Genomic DNA, 14,126 nt, shown 5'->3' with positions numbered 1-14,126 from the left:
CTGGATTTTACAGAAGAGGTTTCTTTTGTGTGTTTCGGCCTTTACATGGTAACTGCGCAGCTCGTTGCCTTATTGATGATAATTGCCCGTTGCCTGACCTTTAGATCAATCTCCTTTATCTGCGCATGGAATGAAGTTATGCCACCAACAATCTTGCTTTGTAAATAAACCCATTCTGGGCTGTTGTCATCGCGGAGAACCTGTTCTGCATGAAACCAGTCATTCATTCCGCCGGCGCCGTCTACAGCTGTGATGTGTGTGTGTGTGTGTGTGTGTGTGTGTGTGTGTGTGTGTGTGCGTGTGCGTAGCACCGAGTACTAAACCACAACAAAGTCACCAGAAGGTGACATGCAGTCCTGTACTGCAGATATCAGTATAGAGCCCAGGGCTTGGGGGGTCTCCTCTAGCCGGGCAGGAGAGTCTCCTTTCACATGTTTGACCCTTGTAGTGGTTGTTGATGGTGCAGACAGTGTTTTTCCGCCCCACCATGTGCAATTCCTGTAATGTGTACCCCACTGGTTACACCCTGCCAGCAGTGACCTATGCAGTCCCCCCCCAGATGGGTGTCTGATGGTTCCTCTGTGGGTGGGATATTCATTACATGGATCTTTCCGTACAGGGTGTATCCTACCACTACACACACACAGGGTGTATCCTGCCACTACACACGTACAGGGTGTATCCTACCGCTGCACACGTACAGGGTGTATCCTACCGCTGCACACGCACAGGGTGTATCCTACCGCTACACACGTACAGGGTGTATCCTACCGCTGCACACGTACAGGGTGTATCCTACCACTACACACGTACAGGGTGTATCCTACCACTACACACGCACAGGGTGTATCCTACCACTACACACGTACAGGGTGTATCCTACCACTACACACGCACAGGGTGTATCCTACCACTACACACGTACAGGGTGTGTCCTACCACTACACACGGTCAGGGTGTATCCTACGGCTACACACGCACAGGGTGTATCCTACCGCTGCACACGTACAGGATGTATCCTACCACTACACACGCACAGGGTGTATCCTACCGCTACACACGTACAGGGTGTATCCTACCGCTGCACACGTACAGGGTGTATCCTACCGCTGCACACGCACAGGGTGTATCCTACCGCTGCACACGTACAGGGTGTATCCTACCACTACACACGCACAGGGTGTATCCTACCACTACACACGTACAGGGTGTATCCTACCGCTGCACACGTACAGGGTCTGTGTGTACTGCAGGAATGATGGCTGATGCCAGTCTACGCTCACATGGGACACGACACAATTACTGCCATTTACGTCTTCATAGCATCATCCAGTTTCTGTATTGTGTTCCTCAGGGTGTACATTCCGGTAGTAGCTGTCCTATGTTACTGTATTGCCGACTGCCTAAGTTACGCCTGGTTTCCCCCCCTCGTCCAGTGCCTGCTTATGTCGGCACATTCTGTTTACACACACTGCATACTGTATCTTTGGCAGCATTTTCTGAAATATTTGTAAAATGTCATCTTCCGAATACCACTAACATTTCATAATCCTTTATGTAGACTGTAAGCTCCTTGGAGCAGGGCCCTCTTCCCTCCTGTACTCACGGCCTTCATCTCTCGCACATCAATTACAGCTCTTACACCCTATCATCTATACCCACATCTCTTCTCATCTGTGTTCATCCATCTCTGACACTGACACCTGCACCTGGTAACTCCTCTGCCTCCCTACATCCCATCTGTATTGTGTGCTGAAGCTGGCTGCGCACTCTGGCTTCGTCTTTGTGGTCTGGCTGGTTGGAGCGGGAGTCTGACAGTCTGGGAGCAGGTTGCTCAGAAGAGCCTGGAGAATGGACAAGGGTGGTCATTTTCATAGATTGATTTAACCGGTTGTCTGAATGTTTTTGTCTTTTTTTTATTTTTTTCTTTCGTGTTTCGGAGCAGATGGTCGGTCAGGAATTTTTCAGATTTTCGTTGGGACCAATCAGATTGGAGGGATGATTATATAGTGCTAATTGTTACCTATGCTCTGCGTTAGTTATTCAGTCCTGTGTACCCTGTATTGTTCTACATGTGTGCTATATGTACGGCGCTGCCAACCACTTGTGGGGTATGGATCATTGGATAGACAGCAACTAGGTTGACAAATATTAGGTCGACATGACTGAAGGTTGACATGGGGTTAGGTTGACATGGTCATTAGGTCGACATGGGTTTTTTCACTTTTTTTTGTCCCGAATGTCGACACGAACATGAAAACGCACCACATCCGCTCGCTACGCTTACCATGCTTCGGGCACATTGTCTCCCACCACGCCCTAGTGGATGGTAGGTCAGGAAATACCACCCGTCGGCTCAAACAAAAAAAAAGTGAAAAACCCCATGCACACACCTCACTGTCGTTCCCTCAGACACCTCATGTCTGACATTCATCATTTATGAAGTTTGATGCATCTGTCCCTTTTTATCAATCTCCACTATGTCACTTGCTTAGGCTTAATAAATTTGGCCCATTGTACACACACTCTACCAACTCTCCACAGTAACTGGTGTCATTTTTGCAGTTTATCTCTGGTTTCCCCCCCCCAGGTGTGTGCCCCCCCCCCCCGTGCTGGGGTTATCAGTGTGGTGTGTCCCTGTGCTGGGGTTATCAGTGCGGTGGTATTTACACCCCTGTGTAAAACACATGTAACTGTGACAGGGAAGGTGGCCCCTCTCAGCTCTGGTCCCATAGCAGCTGCACCCCCTGCACCTATGGTAGCTACACCCCTGTATATAACACATGTAACTGTGACAGGGAAGGTGGCCCCTCTCAGCTCTGGGTCCCATAGCAGCTGCACCCCCTGCACCTATGGTAGCTACACCCCTGTATATAACACATGTAACTGTGACACGGAAGGTGGCCCCTCTCAGCTCTGGGTCCCATAGCAGCTGCACCCCCTGCACCTATGGTAGCTACACCCCTGTATATAACACATGTAACTGTGACAGGGAAGGTGGCCCCTCTCAGCTCTGGGCCCCATAGCAGCTGCACTCCCTGCACCTATGGTAGCTAAACCCCTGTATATAACACATGTAACTGTGACAGGGAAGGTGGCCCCTCTCAGCTCTGGGCCCCCATAGCAGCTGCACCCCCTGCACCTATGGTAGCTACACCCTGTATATAACACATGTAACTGTGACAGGGAAGGTGGCCCCTCTCAGCTCTGGCCCCATAGCAGCTGCACTCCCTGCACCTATGGTAGCTACACCCCTGTATATAACACATGTAACTGTGACAGGGAAGGTGGCCCCTCTCAGCTCTGGGCCCCATAGCATCTGCACCCCCTGCACCTATGGTAGCTACACCCCTGTATATAACACATGTAACTGTGACAGGGAAGGTGGCCCCTCTCAGCTCTGGCCCCATAGCAGCTGCACCCCCTGCACCTATGGTAGCTACACCCCTGTATATAACACATGTAACTGTGACAGGGAAGGTGGCCCCTCTCAGCTCTGGGCCCCATAGCAGCTGCACCCCCTGCACCTATGGTAGCTACTCCCTGTATATAACACATGTAACTGTGACAGGGAAGGTGGCCCCTCTCAGCTCTGGGCCCATAGCAGCTGCACCTATGGTAGCTACACCCCTGTATATAACACATGTAACTGTGACAGGGAAGGTGGCCCCTCTCAGCTCTGGGCCCCATAGCAGCTGCACTCCCTGCACCTATGGTAGCTACACCCCTGTATATAACACATGTAACTGTGACAGGTAAGGTGGCCCCTCTCAGCTCTGGGCCCCATAGCAGCTGCACCCCCTGCACCTATGGTAGCTACACCCTGTATATAACACATGTAACTGTGACAGGGAAGGTGGCCCCTCTCAGCTCTGGCCCCATAGCAGCTGCACTCCCTGCACCTATGGTAGCTACACCCCTGTATATAACACATGTAACTGTGACAGGGAAGGTGGCCCCTCTCAGCTCTGGGCCCCATAGCAGCGGCACCGCCTGCACCTATGGTAGCTACACCCTGTATATAACACATGTAACTGTGACAGGGAAGGTGGCCCCTCTCAGCTCTTGCCCCATAGCAGCTGCACTCCCTGCACCTATGGTAGCTACACCCCTGTATATAACACATGTAACGGTGACAGGGAAGGTGGCCCCTCTCCGCTCTGGGCCCCATAGCAGCTGCACCCCCTGCACCTATGGTAGCTACACCCTGTATATAACACATGTAACTGTGACAGGGAAGGTGGCCCCTCTCAGCTCTGGGCCCATAGCAGCTGCACCCCATGCACCTATGGTAGTTACACCCTGTATATAACACATGTAACTGTGACAGGGAAGGTGGCCCCTCTCAGCTCTGGCCCCATAGCAGCTGCACCCCCTGCACCTATGGTAGCTACACCATACACATGTAACTGTGACAGGCAAGGTGGCCCCTCTCAGCTCTGGCCCCATAGCAGCTGCACCCCCTGCACCTATGGTAGCTACACCCTGTATATAACACATGTAACTGTGACAGGGAAGGTGGCCCCTCTCAGCTCTGGCCCCATAGCAGCTGCACTCCCTGCACCTATGGTAGCTACACCCCTGTATATAACACATGTAACTGTGACAGGGAAGGTGGCCCCTCTCAGCTCTGGGCCCCATAGCAGCTGCACTCCCTGCACCTATGGTAGCTACACCCTGTATATAACACATGTAACTGTGACAGGGAAGGTGGCCCCTCTCAGCTCTGGGCCCCATAGTAGCTGCACCCCCTGCACCTATGGTAGCTACACCCCTGTATATAACACATGTAACTGTGACAGGGAAGGTGGTCCCTCTCAGCTCTGGCCCCATAGCAGCTGCACCCCCTGCACCTATGGTAGCTACACCCCTGTATATAACACATGTAACTGTGACAGGGAAGGTGGCCCCTCTCAGCTCTGGGCCTCATAGCAGCTGCACCCCCTGCACCTATGGTAGTTACACCCTGTATATAACACATGTAACTGTGACAGGGGTGGTGGCCCCTCTCAGCTCTGGGCCCCATAGCAGCTGCACCCCCTGCACCTATGGTAGTGACACCCTTGCGTATAAACCATGAGTTATTGTGATTACTCGTGTGTCCTGTAGGGTGATGGATCTATGGCAGAGGAGACGGAGGGGTGCGTGTTGTTTCTGTCTGGCCTGTTACATGACCTCATATGTGCAGCAGGGAGGATGCCCGGACAGCATCGCTCGGCCCTGTCCTGGCCCTGCTCCCACTCCCAGCTCTCTCTCTCAGAAGAACTGGAAATGATTTGTATAATAACCAATCAGATTAATTGTAATCGCAGCGCACAGGGGCTCATTATCTGTGTTTTTCACAATTTTTATTTGGACTTTTACTTACCGTTAGCAATCGGAGTCCGCGTAGATGGTGAAATGTTCTGAGCGCAGCGAGGCACCAAAGCATGAGCCATATGGGGGGGGGACACCATGCACTAATTGTGGGGTCCACCTGCTCAGATGTCAACATTGTCACCAAAGTACCCTGAACAACTCATGTCAACTTTTTCTATGGTGACCTTTTGCTTGTGTCGATATTCTCTCAATGTCAACCTTGTTCATGTCGACCTGCTGCTGTCGACCTAATGACCGGACATTGTCTGTGACCTGTACCACCCCCTGGTGGTTGAATAGGTCACGTTTTTCTGATACACGGATTCCTGTATATTGAACTTGTAAGACTTAACTCAAAGCGAAACGGTCGGTACCCGGAATCAGATTCTGACTCCGATAATCACCCAGCACACCAATAATGTTCTGTGTTCCCCACATTCTGCACAGTGACCGATCTCCGTATGTTACCGTTTCTGCCGCAGCCGGGATATCAACCAATCTTCTGTATCTAGAATCCTATTGCTTTATCTGAGGCATGTCCAACCTGCGGCCCTCCAGATGTTGTGAAACTACACATCCCAGAAGGCCTTGCCACAGTTTTGATATTAGGGAATACTAAAACTATGGCAGGGCATGCTGGGATCATAGTTGCCAAATCATCCCCTTTAATAAGCGCACATTTGAATTAAACAGGTTCTTGACTAATTTTCAAACTTTTCAAATGTAATGACAGCTGGTATAGTTGGGAGGTGACAGAGTTCAAGAGTTCATACCAACTGTCATTACATTTGAAAAGTTTGAAAAGTAGTCAAGATCCTGTGTAATTTATATGTTGGGCTTATTAAAGGGATGATCTGGCAACTATGGCTGGGATGTGTAGTTTCACAACAGCTGGAGGGCCGCCGGTTGGACATTCCTGCTTTATCATCTTATTGCTACAAGTTGGGATGTGAGAACTCAGTAAAGGCAATATAACCCATGTAGCATATGCCGAGGGAGGATTAGGTGGTAGTTTGGTCCCACAAGCTGAATTCATGGAAAATTGAATTTGCAATTCAATTCCAAACTTGCCTTTCTTTTTCCAGTGCATTCGTGGTGTGTTTATTTGCACCCCTCTGAGCAGGAGAATACGTAGGGTAATATTTGAATGTAAAGATTTCCGAACCTCTGGGACCCCTCTCCCTTATTGACTAATTAGGCATTTGGAAGATTTGATTAGCTTAATTCGGACATTATTGGGGTTAAAGAAAACTATAATGGTCTCAAATATCCTTTTTTTCTGCATTTTCTATTTAAGCAACCATATTTCCAGCGATTTCAGCCCCTATCGCCCCCGTGTGTACACAGCTATAGATTACTATCTCTGACCATGCACTGATCTTTATAATGTAGGGAGACAGTGCTCTGGTAATGTATGATTACTATCACCTGTGGTGACACCTTTCTTATCAGTTACCTAGCTCCCCACAGGTGCTGGCAATCCTACATTATCCATACCTCCCAGCATGCCCCTCTCCAGGAGGACACAATGCTCTGCTCCTGGGCTTCCCTGGTAATGTATGATTGCCAGCACCTGTGGTGACACCTTTCTTATCAATTATCCAGCTCCCTACAGGTGCTGGTAATCCTACATTATCCATACCTCCCAGCATGCCCCTCTCCAGGAGGACACAATGCTCTGTTCCTGGACTTCCATGGTAATGTAGGATTGCCAGCACCTGTGGTGACACCTTTCTGATCAGTTACCATTGCTCCCCACAGGTGCTGGCAATCCTACATTATCCATACCTCCCAGCATACCCCTCTCCAGGAGGACACAATGCTCTGTTCCTGGACTTCCATGGTAATGTAGGATTGCCAGCACCTGTGGTGACACCTTTCTTATCAGTTACCTAGCTCCCCACAGGTGCTGACAATCCTACATTATCATACCTCCCAGCATGCCCCTCTCCAGGAGGACACCATGCTCTGTTCCTGGGCTTCACTGGTAATGTATGATTGCCAGCACCTGTGGTGACACCTTTCTTATCAGTTACCTAGCTCCCCACAGGTGCTGGCAATCATACATTATCCATACCTCCCAGCATACCCCTCTCCAGGAGGACAGAATGCTCTGTTCCTGGACTTCCATGGTAATGTATGATTGCCAGCACCTGTGGTGACACCTTTCTTATCAGTTACCTAGCTCCCCACAGGTGCTGGCAATCATACATTATCCATACCTCCCAGCATGCCCCTCTCCAGGAGGACACAATGCTCTGTTCCTGGACTTCCCTGGTAATGTATGATTGTCAGCACCTGTGGTGACACCTTTCTTATCAGTTACCTAGCTCCCCACAGGTGCTGGCAATCATACATTATCCATACCTCCCAGCATGCCCCTCTCCAGGAGGACACAATGCTCTGCTCCTGGGCTTCCCTGGTAATGTATGATTGCCAGCACCTGTGGTGACACCTTTCTTATCAGTTACCTAGCTCCCCACAGGTGCTGGCAATCATACATTATCCATACCTCCCAGCATACCCCTCTCCAGGAGGACACAATGCTCTGCTCCTGGGCTTCCCTGGTAATATATGATTGTCAGCACCTGTGGTGACACCTTTCTTATCAGTTACCTAGCTCCCCACAGGTTCTGGCAATCCTACATTATCCATACCTCCCAGCATGCCCCTCTCCAGGAGGACACAATTCTCTGCTCCTGGGCTTCCCTGGTAATGTATGATTGCCAGCACCTGTGGTGACACCTTTCTTATCAGTTACCTAGCTCCCCACAGGTGCTGGCAATCATACATTATCCATACCTCCCAGCATACCCCTCTCCAGGAGGACACAATGCTCTGTTTCTGGACTTCCATGGTAATGTATGATTGCCAGCACCTGTGGTGACACCTTTCTTATCAGTTACCTAGCTCCCCACAGGTGCTGGCAATCATACATTATCCATACCTCCCAGCATGCCCCTCTCCAAGAGGACACAATGCTCTGCTCCTGGGCTTCCCTGGTAATGTAGGGTTGTCAGCACCTGTGGTGACACCTTTCTTATCAGTTACCTAGCTCCCCACAGGTGCTGGCAATCATACATTATCCATACCTCCCAGCATGCCCCTCTCCAGGAGGACACAATGCTCTGTTCCTGGGCTTCCCTGGTAATGTAGGATTGTCAGCACCTGTGGTGACACCTTTCTTATCAGTTACCTAGCTCCCCACAGGTGCTGACAATCATACATTACCAGGTAAGTCTAGGAACAGAGCATTTTCTTCCTCATGGAGAGGGTCAGGTAGGCAAGTATGGTTACATTACTATCTCTGACCAGGCACTGATCATTATCTAATGAGAGATATATATGTGTATATATATATATATGTGTATATATATATGTGTATGTGTATATATATATATATATATATATATATATATATATGTGTGTACATGTTATATTACTATCTCTGACCATGAAATGTTTGCTTTCCTTACACAGAAGGACCCCGACTACCTGCGGCTCTGGCTCGATGGCTTTGTTTCCAGCTATGAACAATTCCTTGATGTTGATTTTGAGGAGATGCCAACCAGGTACTGAGACCGGGTACTAAGTAATTGTTCTCCTGTACTGGATATACCGGCTGTCTATACACACACAACCGGAGGAACCTGTTGCTGTAATAGTTTTGGAAAGGAGGCGTCTCTGTAAGTGCATGACCTCCCTAACCCTGTCATGAACGGCAGGGACGGGTTTCCAAATTTATGACACTGATGGGGAAATTTACTACGAATATAAAAATCCGTATTCTTAATACGAATGCATACGACTGGAATCGCCGTCATATTGCATTTATGAATTCGTATTCCGGAGGAAAATTTACTAATTTGACTGATTCGTTATTTCCGATGCCCTATGGATTCGTATCTTTGCTGATACAAATTCGTATCAGCTGCAGTGTAAAAAAAAGAAAAGAAAAATAAATAATAAAAAAAAGGCGCAGGGTCCCCCCCACGGCCGTAACCAGCTCCAGGCTCAAATAGCCGGTCCTGGTTTTAATAAATCAGGGAAAAATTTGACTAGGATTCCACAGATTTTTTTTAAGAACCAGCACCAGCCCCAAGGGCCGGTCCTGGTTCCCAAAATATGGGGGACAAAATGACTATGGGTCCCCCGTATTTTAAGAACCAGCCCCAGGCCCAACCAGCCAGCAGGGTAATGCCACAGCCAACGGGAGAGTTTTTATACAAGTCCTCCCAGCCAAAGCATTCACCCCCTGACTGGTCAGCCTAGGCAGGGGTCCTGGGGGAGTGGGGCCCCCCCCCGAATCCCTCCAGATTTTACCGGGCAGCCTGGGGCTGTCCCCGATGCCCCTGGGCTGTAGGCATCGTGCTCATAATAGTGTAAAACATAGATGAAAGATATGATTGTATATTGCTGCCTCCCCCATATGCTGGGACCTGGAGAACCACAAGTCCCTGCAAGCGGGGCATTATAAAGGGCCTGCTGGAACTTGTAGTTCCACAGCTGTACAAAGAGTTAAATAAACACACTGACACACCAGAAAAATAAAGCTTTATTACATACAGAGCCCTTTCATACAGATACTTACCTATCTTGAGCCCGTAGGTAGCTCTCCGTCCATCCGTCTGGTGGGTCCTGAAGAAATCCATGGGGTACAAAATAAACAAACCGAATCACGCGAACCCACGGACAAACATACTCTGGCTTCTCCTCCGTAGTCTGTAGGTTTGCGTGATTTTTTTTTTCTTTTTTTTCTGGGTGCTACTGGAATGAAGAAGATGTGTTCTCTGCCGGAGGACCCTGGTAAGTATGGTTTCTTTCCACCAATATCCCTTTGATTTCTTCAGGTTTTCCAAGTCCCAGCATGTGCAGGGGAGGCTTGCTGGGACTCATAGTTCCACAGCAATATACAATAGATTATTCTAATTTTTACACTTCAATCAGCCCGGTACCCACAGCCCAGGGGTACCAGGGACAGCCCCAGGCTTCAGCCTGGGCAGGTGAGTTCTGGAGGGGGGGGGGGCCTTTATTGGGGGATCCCTACTTCCCCAGGACCCCTGACTGGTCGGTATGTAGGGATGAATGCTTTGGCTGGGGGGACTTGTATAAAAAAGTCTTCCCCCGGCTGTGGCATTACCCTGCTGGCTGGTTCTCAAAACACGGGGGACCCCTACCCCTGTCCCCTTTTTTGTTCTTTTGAATGGTGATTCCTATTCGTATTCTGGCGATGGCGAATACATTTCTATCTGTAAATACTCATATGAATGTGCCATAGAACATCTCACTCTGTGTATAATAAGCTTCTGTACTCTTGTGCAGGGTTGATGATGAGCCGCCGGCACTGTCCCTGCTCCCTGACCACATTCTGCGAGTGCTGCGGCTGCAACTGCTGCAGTGCGTGGAGAAGACGGCGGATGGACTGGAGGAGGAGCAGCAGGCGTTATCTCTAATGCTCGTCAAGTTCTTCATTATAATCTGCAGGTGCGTACCTTCTCCTTCCCAGGCCGGTGACGCCTGCGCTTATTGCTGCGGGTTTCTATGTTGCGACTGATGATGCGTCAGGGTGCTGCAATTCTGCATCTCAGTTCCGTGAGATCACTGAAGTCTGTCGCATCCCATCTGTGAATGTTCCCTTTACTTCTTCCTGATGCACAGATCATTGCTGAGTGCTCTGGGCGGCAATAGCGCAGCATAAGACGTTTCCATATGGAGATACAAAGTGTAAGCTCCCCTGTGGGGGGGTGGGGGGGAGGCAGCCGGCTTACACAATGCGCACCAAGTACAGGTGATACCCAGCTGTGCAATTGGCACTCCTACCTCATCCCGTATCTGAGTGAGTGTAAGTGGGGTGTGTGTGTGTGTGTGGGGGGGGGGTGTGTGGGGAGGTAACCGGCTTACACAGTGCACAGCAAGTACAGGTTATACCCAGCTGTGCAATTGGCACTCCTACCTCATCCCGTATCTGAGTGAGTGTAAGTGGGGTGTGGGTCATTTGATATGTACGTCCTGGTGTGTATATGGAAGTGGGGGATATTCAGAGAGGTGCTTTATAAAGTTGCAATGTGAGATAACGGCGGAGAGAAAACAGCCACAGCTGTGACTTGTACCATCTCTCCTCTGCCCATGTACCTACTGGTGATTTGTAACCTGACCATTGTAGATCTGTATATTGCATTCCGCCGGTGAGGCACGACACATCTCTGCTTGCCCAGTACATGTGCTGACTGTTGCCTGCTTGGACTCCCTTCACCTATGCTGCTCCCTGCTCGTGCGACCTCCCGCCTTATCCGACAACCTTTGGTGTCTGCAGAGATCATTCATGGTCTCTCCTGGGCAGAGAGTGGGGGTGTCTGTAAATCTGGGGACTTCTGGGGTCTTATTATGAACTTAGAAACAATGCCGTTATATAACGTGCACTTTTATCTGAAAATAATTCCACTTTATGATGCAGCTATTAATGCTGTTAACATAAATTCTTCATTAGATTACTCATCCTTGGGTAGTCATCTGTCATTCCTGGGTGGGTAAAGGTCTGTGTACTGAAGTGATGTAATGGCAATTGTACGAGGGCTGGGTCTTTGCACAATTCACATCCGTATACTGGTAGCATGTAAGTGGTCAAGGGTCATTAATTTAGGGAAGCCCCTGGCTGGGCTGCTATTATCATGTCTCTGTAAATATAGGATCTGAGGGTAGACCCGGGTCTAGCAACATGGTGTTAGGTGTCCCTCTATGAGGTGTCTGAGCTGCGTGGGATAGTACACAGGTCCTACAGATAGCCATGGCTGACCGGCAGCAGGGATAATTGTTTATAAATGTGGGAGCAGCACGGATGGTGTAGTGGTCAGCATTACTGTCTCACAGCACTGAGGTCATGGGTTCTATTCCCACCATGTGTTATATATACGGGGCAGTACGGATGGTGTAATGGTTACATTACTGCCTCACAGCGCTGAGGTCATGGGTTCTATCCCCACCATGTGTTATATATACGGGGCAGTACGGATGGTGTAATGGTTACATTACTGCCTCACAGCGCTGAGGTCATGGGTTCTATCCCCACCATGTGTTATATATACGGGGCAGTACGGACGGTGTAATGGTAACATTACTGCCTCACAGCACTGAGGTCATGGGTTCTATCCCCATCATGTGTTATATATACGGGGCAGTACGGACGGTGTAATGGTCAGCATTACAACTTCACAGCACTGAGGTCATGGGTTCTATTCCCACCATGTGTTATATATACGGGGCAGTACGGATGGTGTAATGGTTACATTACTGCCTCACAGCGCTGAGGTCATGGGTTCTATCACCACCATGTGTTATATATACGGGGCAGTACGGATGGTGTAATGGTTACATTACTGCCTCACAGCGCTGAGGTCATGGGTTCTATCCCCATCATGTGTTATATATACGGGGCAGTACGGACGGTGTAATGGTTAGCATTACTGCCTCACAGCGCTGAGGTCATGGGTTCTATTCCCACCATGTGTTATATATACGGGGCAGTACGGGTGGTGTAATGGTTATATTACTGCCTCACAGCGCTGAGGGCATGGGTTCTATCCCCACCATGTGTTATATATACGGGGCAGTACGGATGGTGTAATGGTTAGCATTACTGCCTCACAGCACTGAGGTCATGGGTTCTATTCCCCTCATGTGTTATGTATACGGGGCAGTACGGACGGTGTAATGGTTAGCATTACTGCCTCACAGCACTATCCCCACCATGTTCTATCCCCACCATGTTACGGGGCAGTACGGACGGTGTAATGGTTATCCTTACTGCCTCACAGCACTGAGGTCATGGATTCTATTCCCACCATGTGTTATATATACAGGCAGTACGGACGGTGTAATGGTTAGCATTACCGCCTCACAGCACTGAGGTCATGCGTTCTATCCCCACCATGTGTTATATATACGGGGCAATACAGACGGTGTAATGGTTAGCATTACCGCCTCACATCACTGAGGTCATGGGTTCTATCCCCACCATGTGTTATATATACTGGGCAGTACGGACGGTGTAATGGTTAGCATTACTGCCTCACAGCACTGAGGTCATGGGTTCTATTCCCACCATGTGTTATATATACGGGGCAGTACGGACGGTGTAATTGTTATCATTACTGCCTCACAGCACTGAGGTCATGGGTTCTATCCCCACCATGTGTTATATATACGGGGCAGTACGGATGGTGTAATGGTTACATTACTGCCTCACAGCACTATCCCCACCATGTTCTATCCCCACCATGTGTTATATATACGGGGCAGTACGGATGGTGTGATGGTTACATTACTGCCTCACAACGCTGAGGTCATGGGTTCTATTCCCACCATTGCACTAACTGTGCAGAGTTTGTATATTCTCTCTGTATCCGGAGTGGGTTTCCTCTGGGTACTCCGTTTTCCTCCCACAATCCAAAAATATACCAGGGTTGCCGACTTTATAATTCTCCTCTCCGGGAGAAGCCCGGAGAGGAGAGTTCCAGCAGCCGCTCAGGGGGCGGGGCTTAAGTGTGATGTCACTAAGCCCTGCCCACATGACAAACTGCCGAATTCACGGATCTCCGTGGAGGGGGCGGGGCTAAAATGATGCGATTGTGTCATTTTAGCTCCGCTCCCTCCTCTGAGACCCGAGGATTGCAGCATTTTAATTCCGCGATCCGGGGCGCAGGGGGGTCCCCCCTGAATCCGGGTGGGTTGCCCACCCTTCCGGGGGGCCGGGAGGGGGTCACGATTTTCGG

The 14,126-nt window shown here is 49.6% G+C and overlaps 1 protein-coding gene across 3 annotated transcripts in view; it reads left to right on the top strand.

Annotated features, from left to right (window-relative positions):
* The window catches only part of NBEAL1 (neurobeachin like 1), a 150,480-nt gene that overhangs the window by 28,993 nt on the left and 107,361 nt on the right, over positions 1 to 14,126 (top strand). For all 3 annotated transcript variants that reach the window (XM_083154142.1, XM_083154140.1, XM_083154141.1), the window contains 2 exons: positions 8,839 to 8,930; positions 10,681 to 10,842. In XM_083154142.1, the coding sequence (XP_083010268.1) occupies positions 8,839 to 8,930; positions 10,681 to 10,842 (254 nt within the window). The remainder of the gene's footprint in view (positions 1 to 8,838; positions 8,931 to 10,680; positions 10,843 to 14,126) is intronic.

This window comes from Crinia signifera, chromosome 7, assembly GCF_055691185.1.
Source record: "Crinia signifera chromosome 7, ASM5569118v1, whole genome shotgun sequence".
Lineage (NCBI taxonomy): Eukaryota > Metazoa > Chordata > Amphibia > Anura > Myobatrachidae > Crinia > Crinia signifera.
Note: the sequence above shows the minus strand (reverse complement) of the source record. Positions and strands in the feature narration are given on the sequence as shown.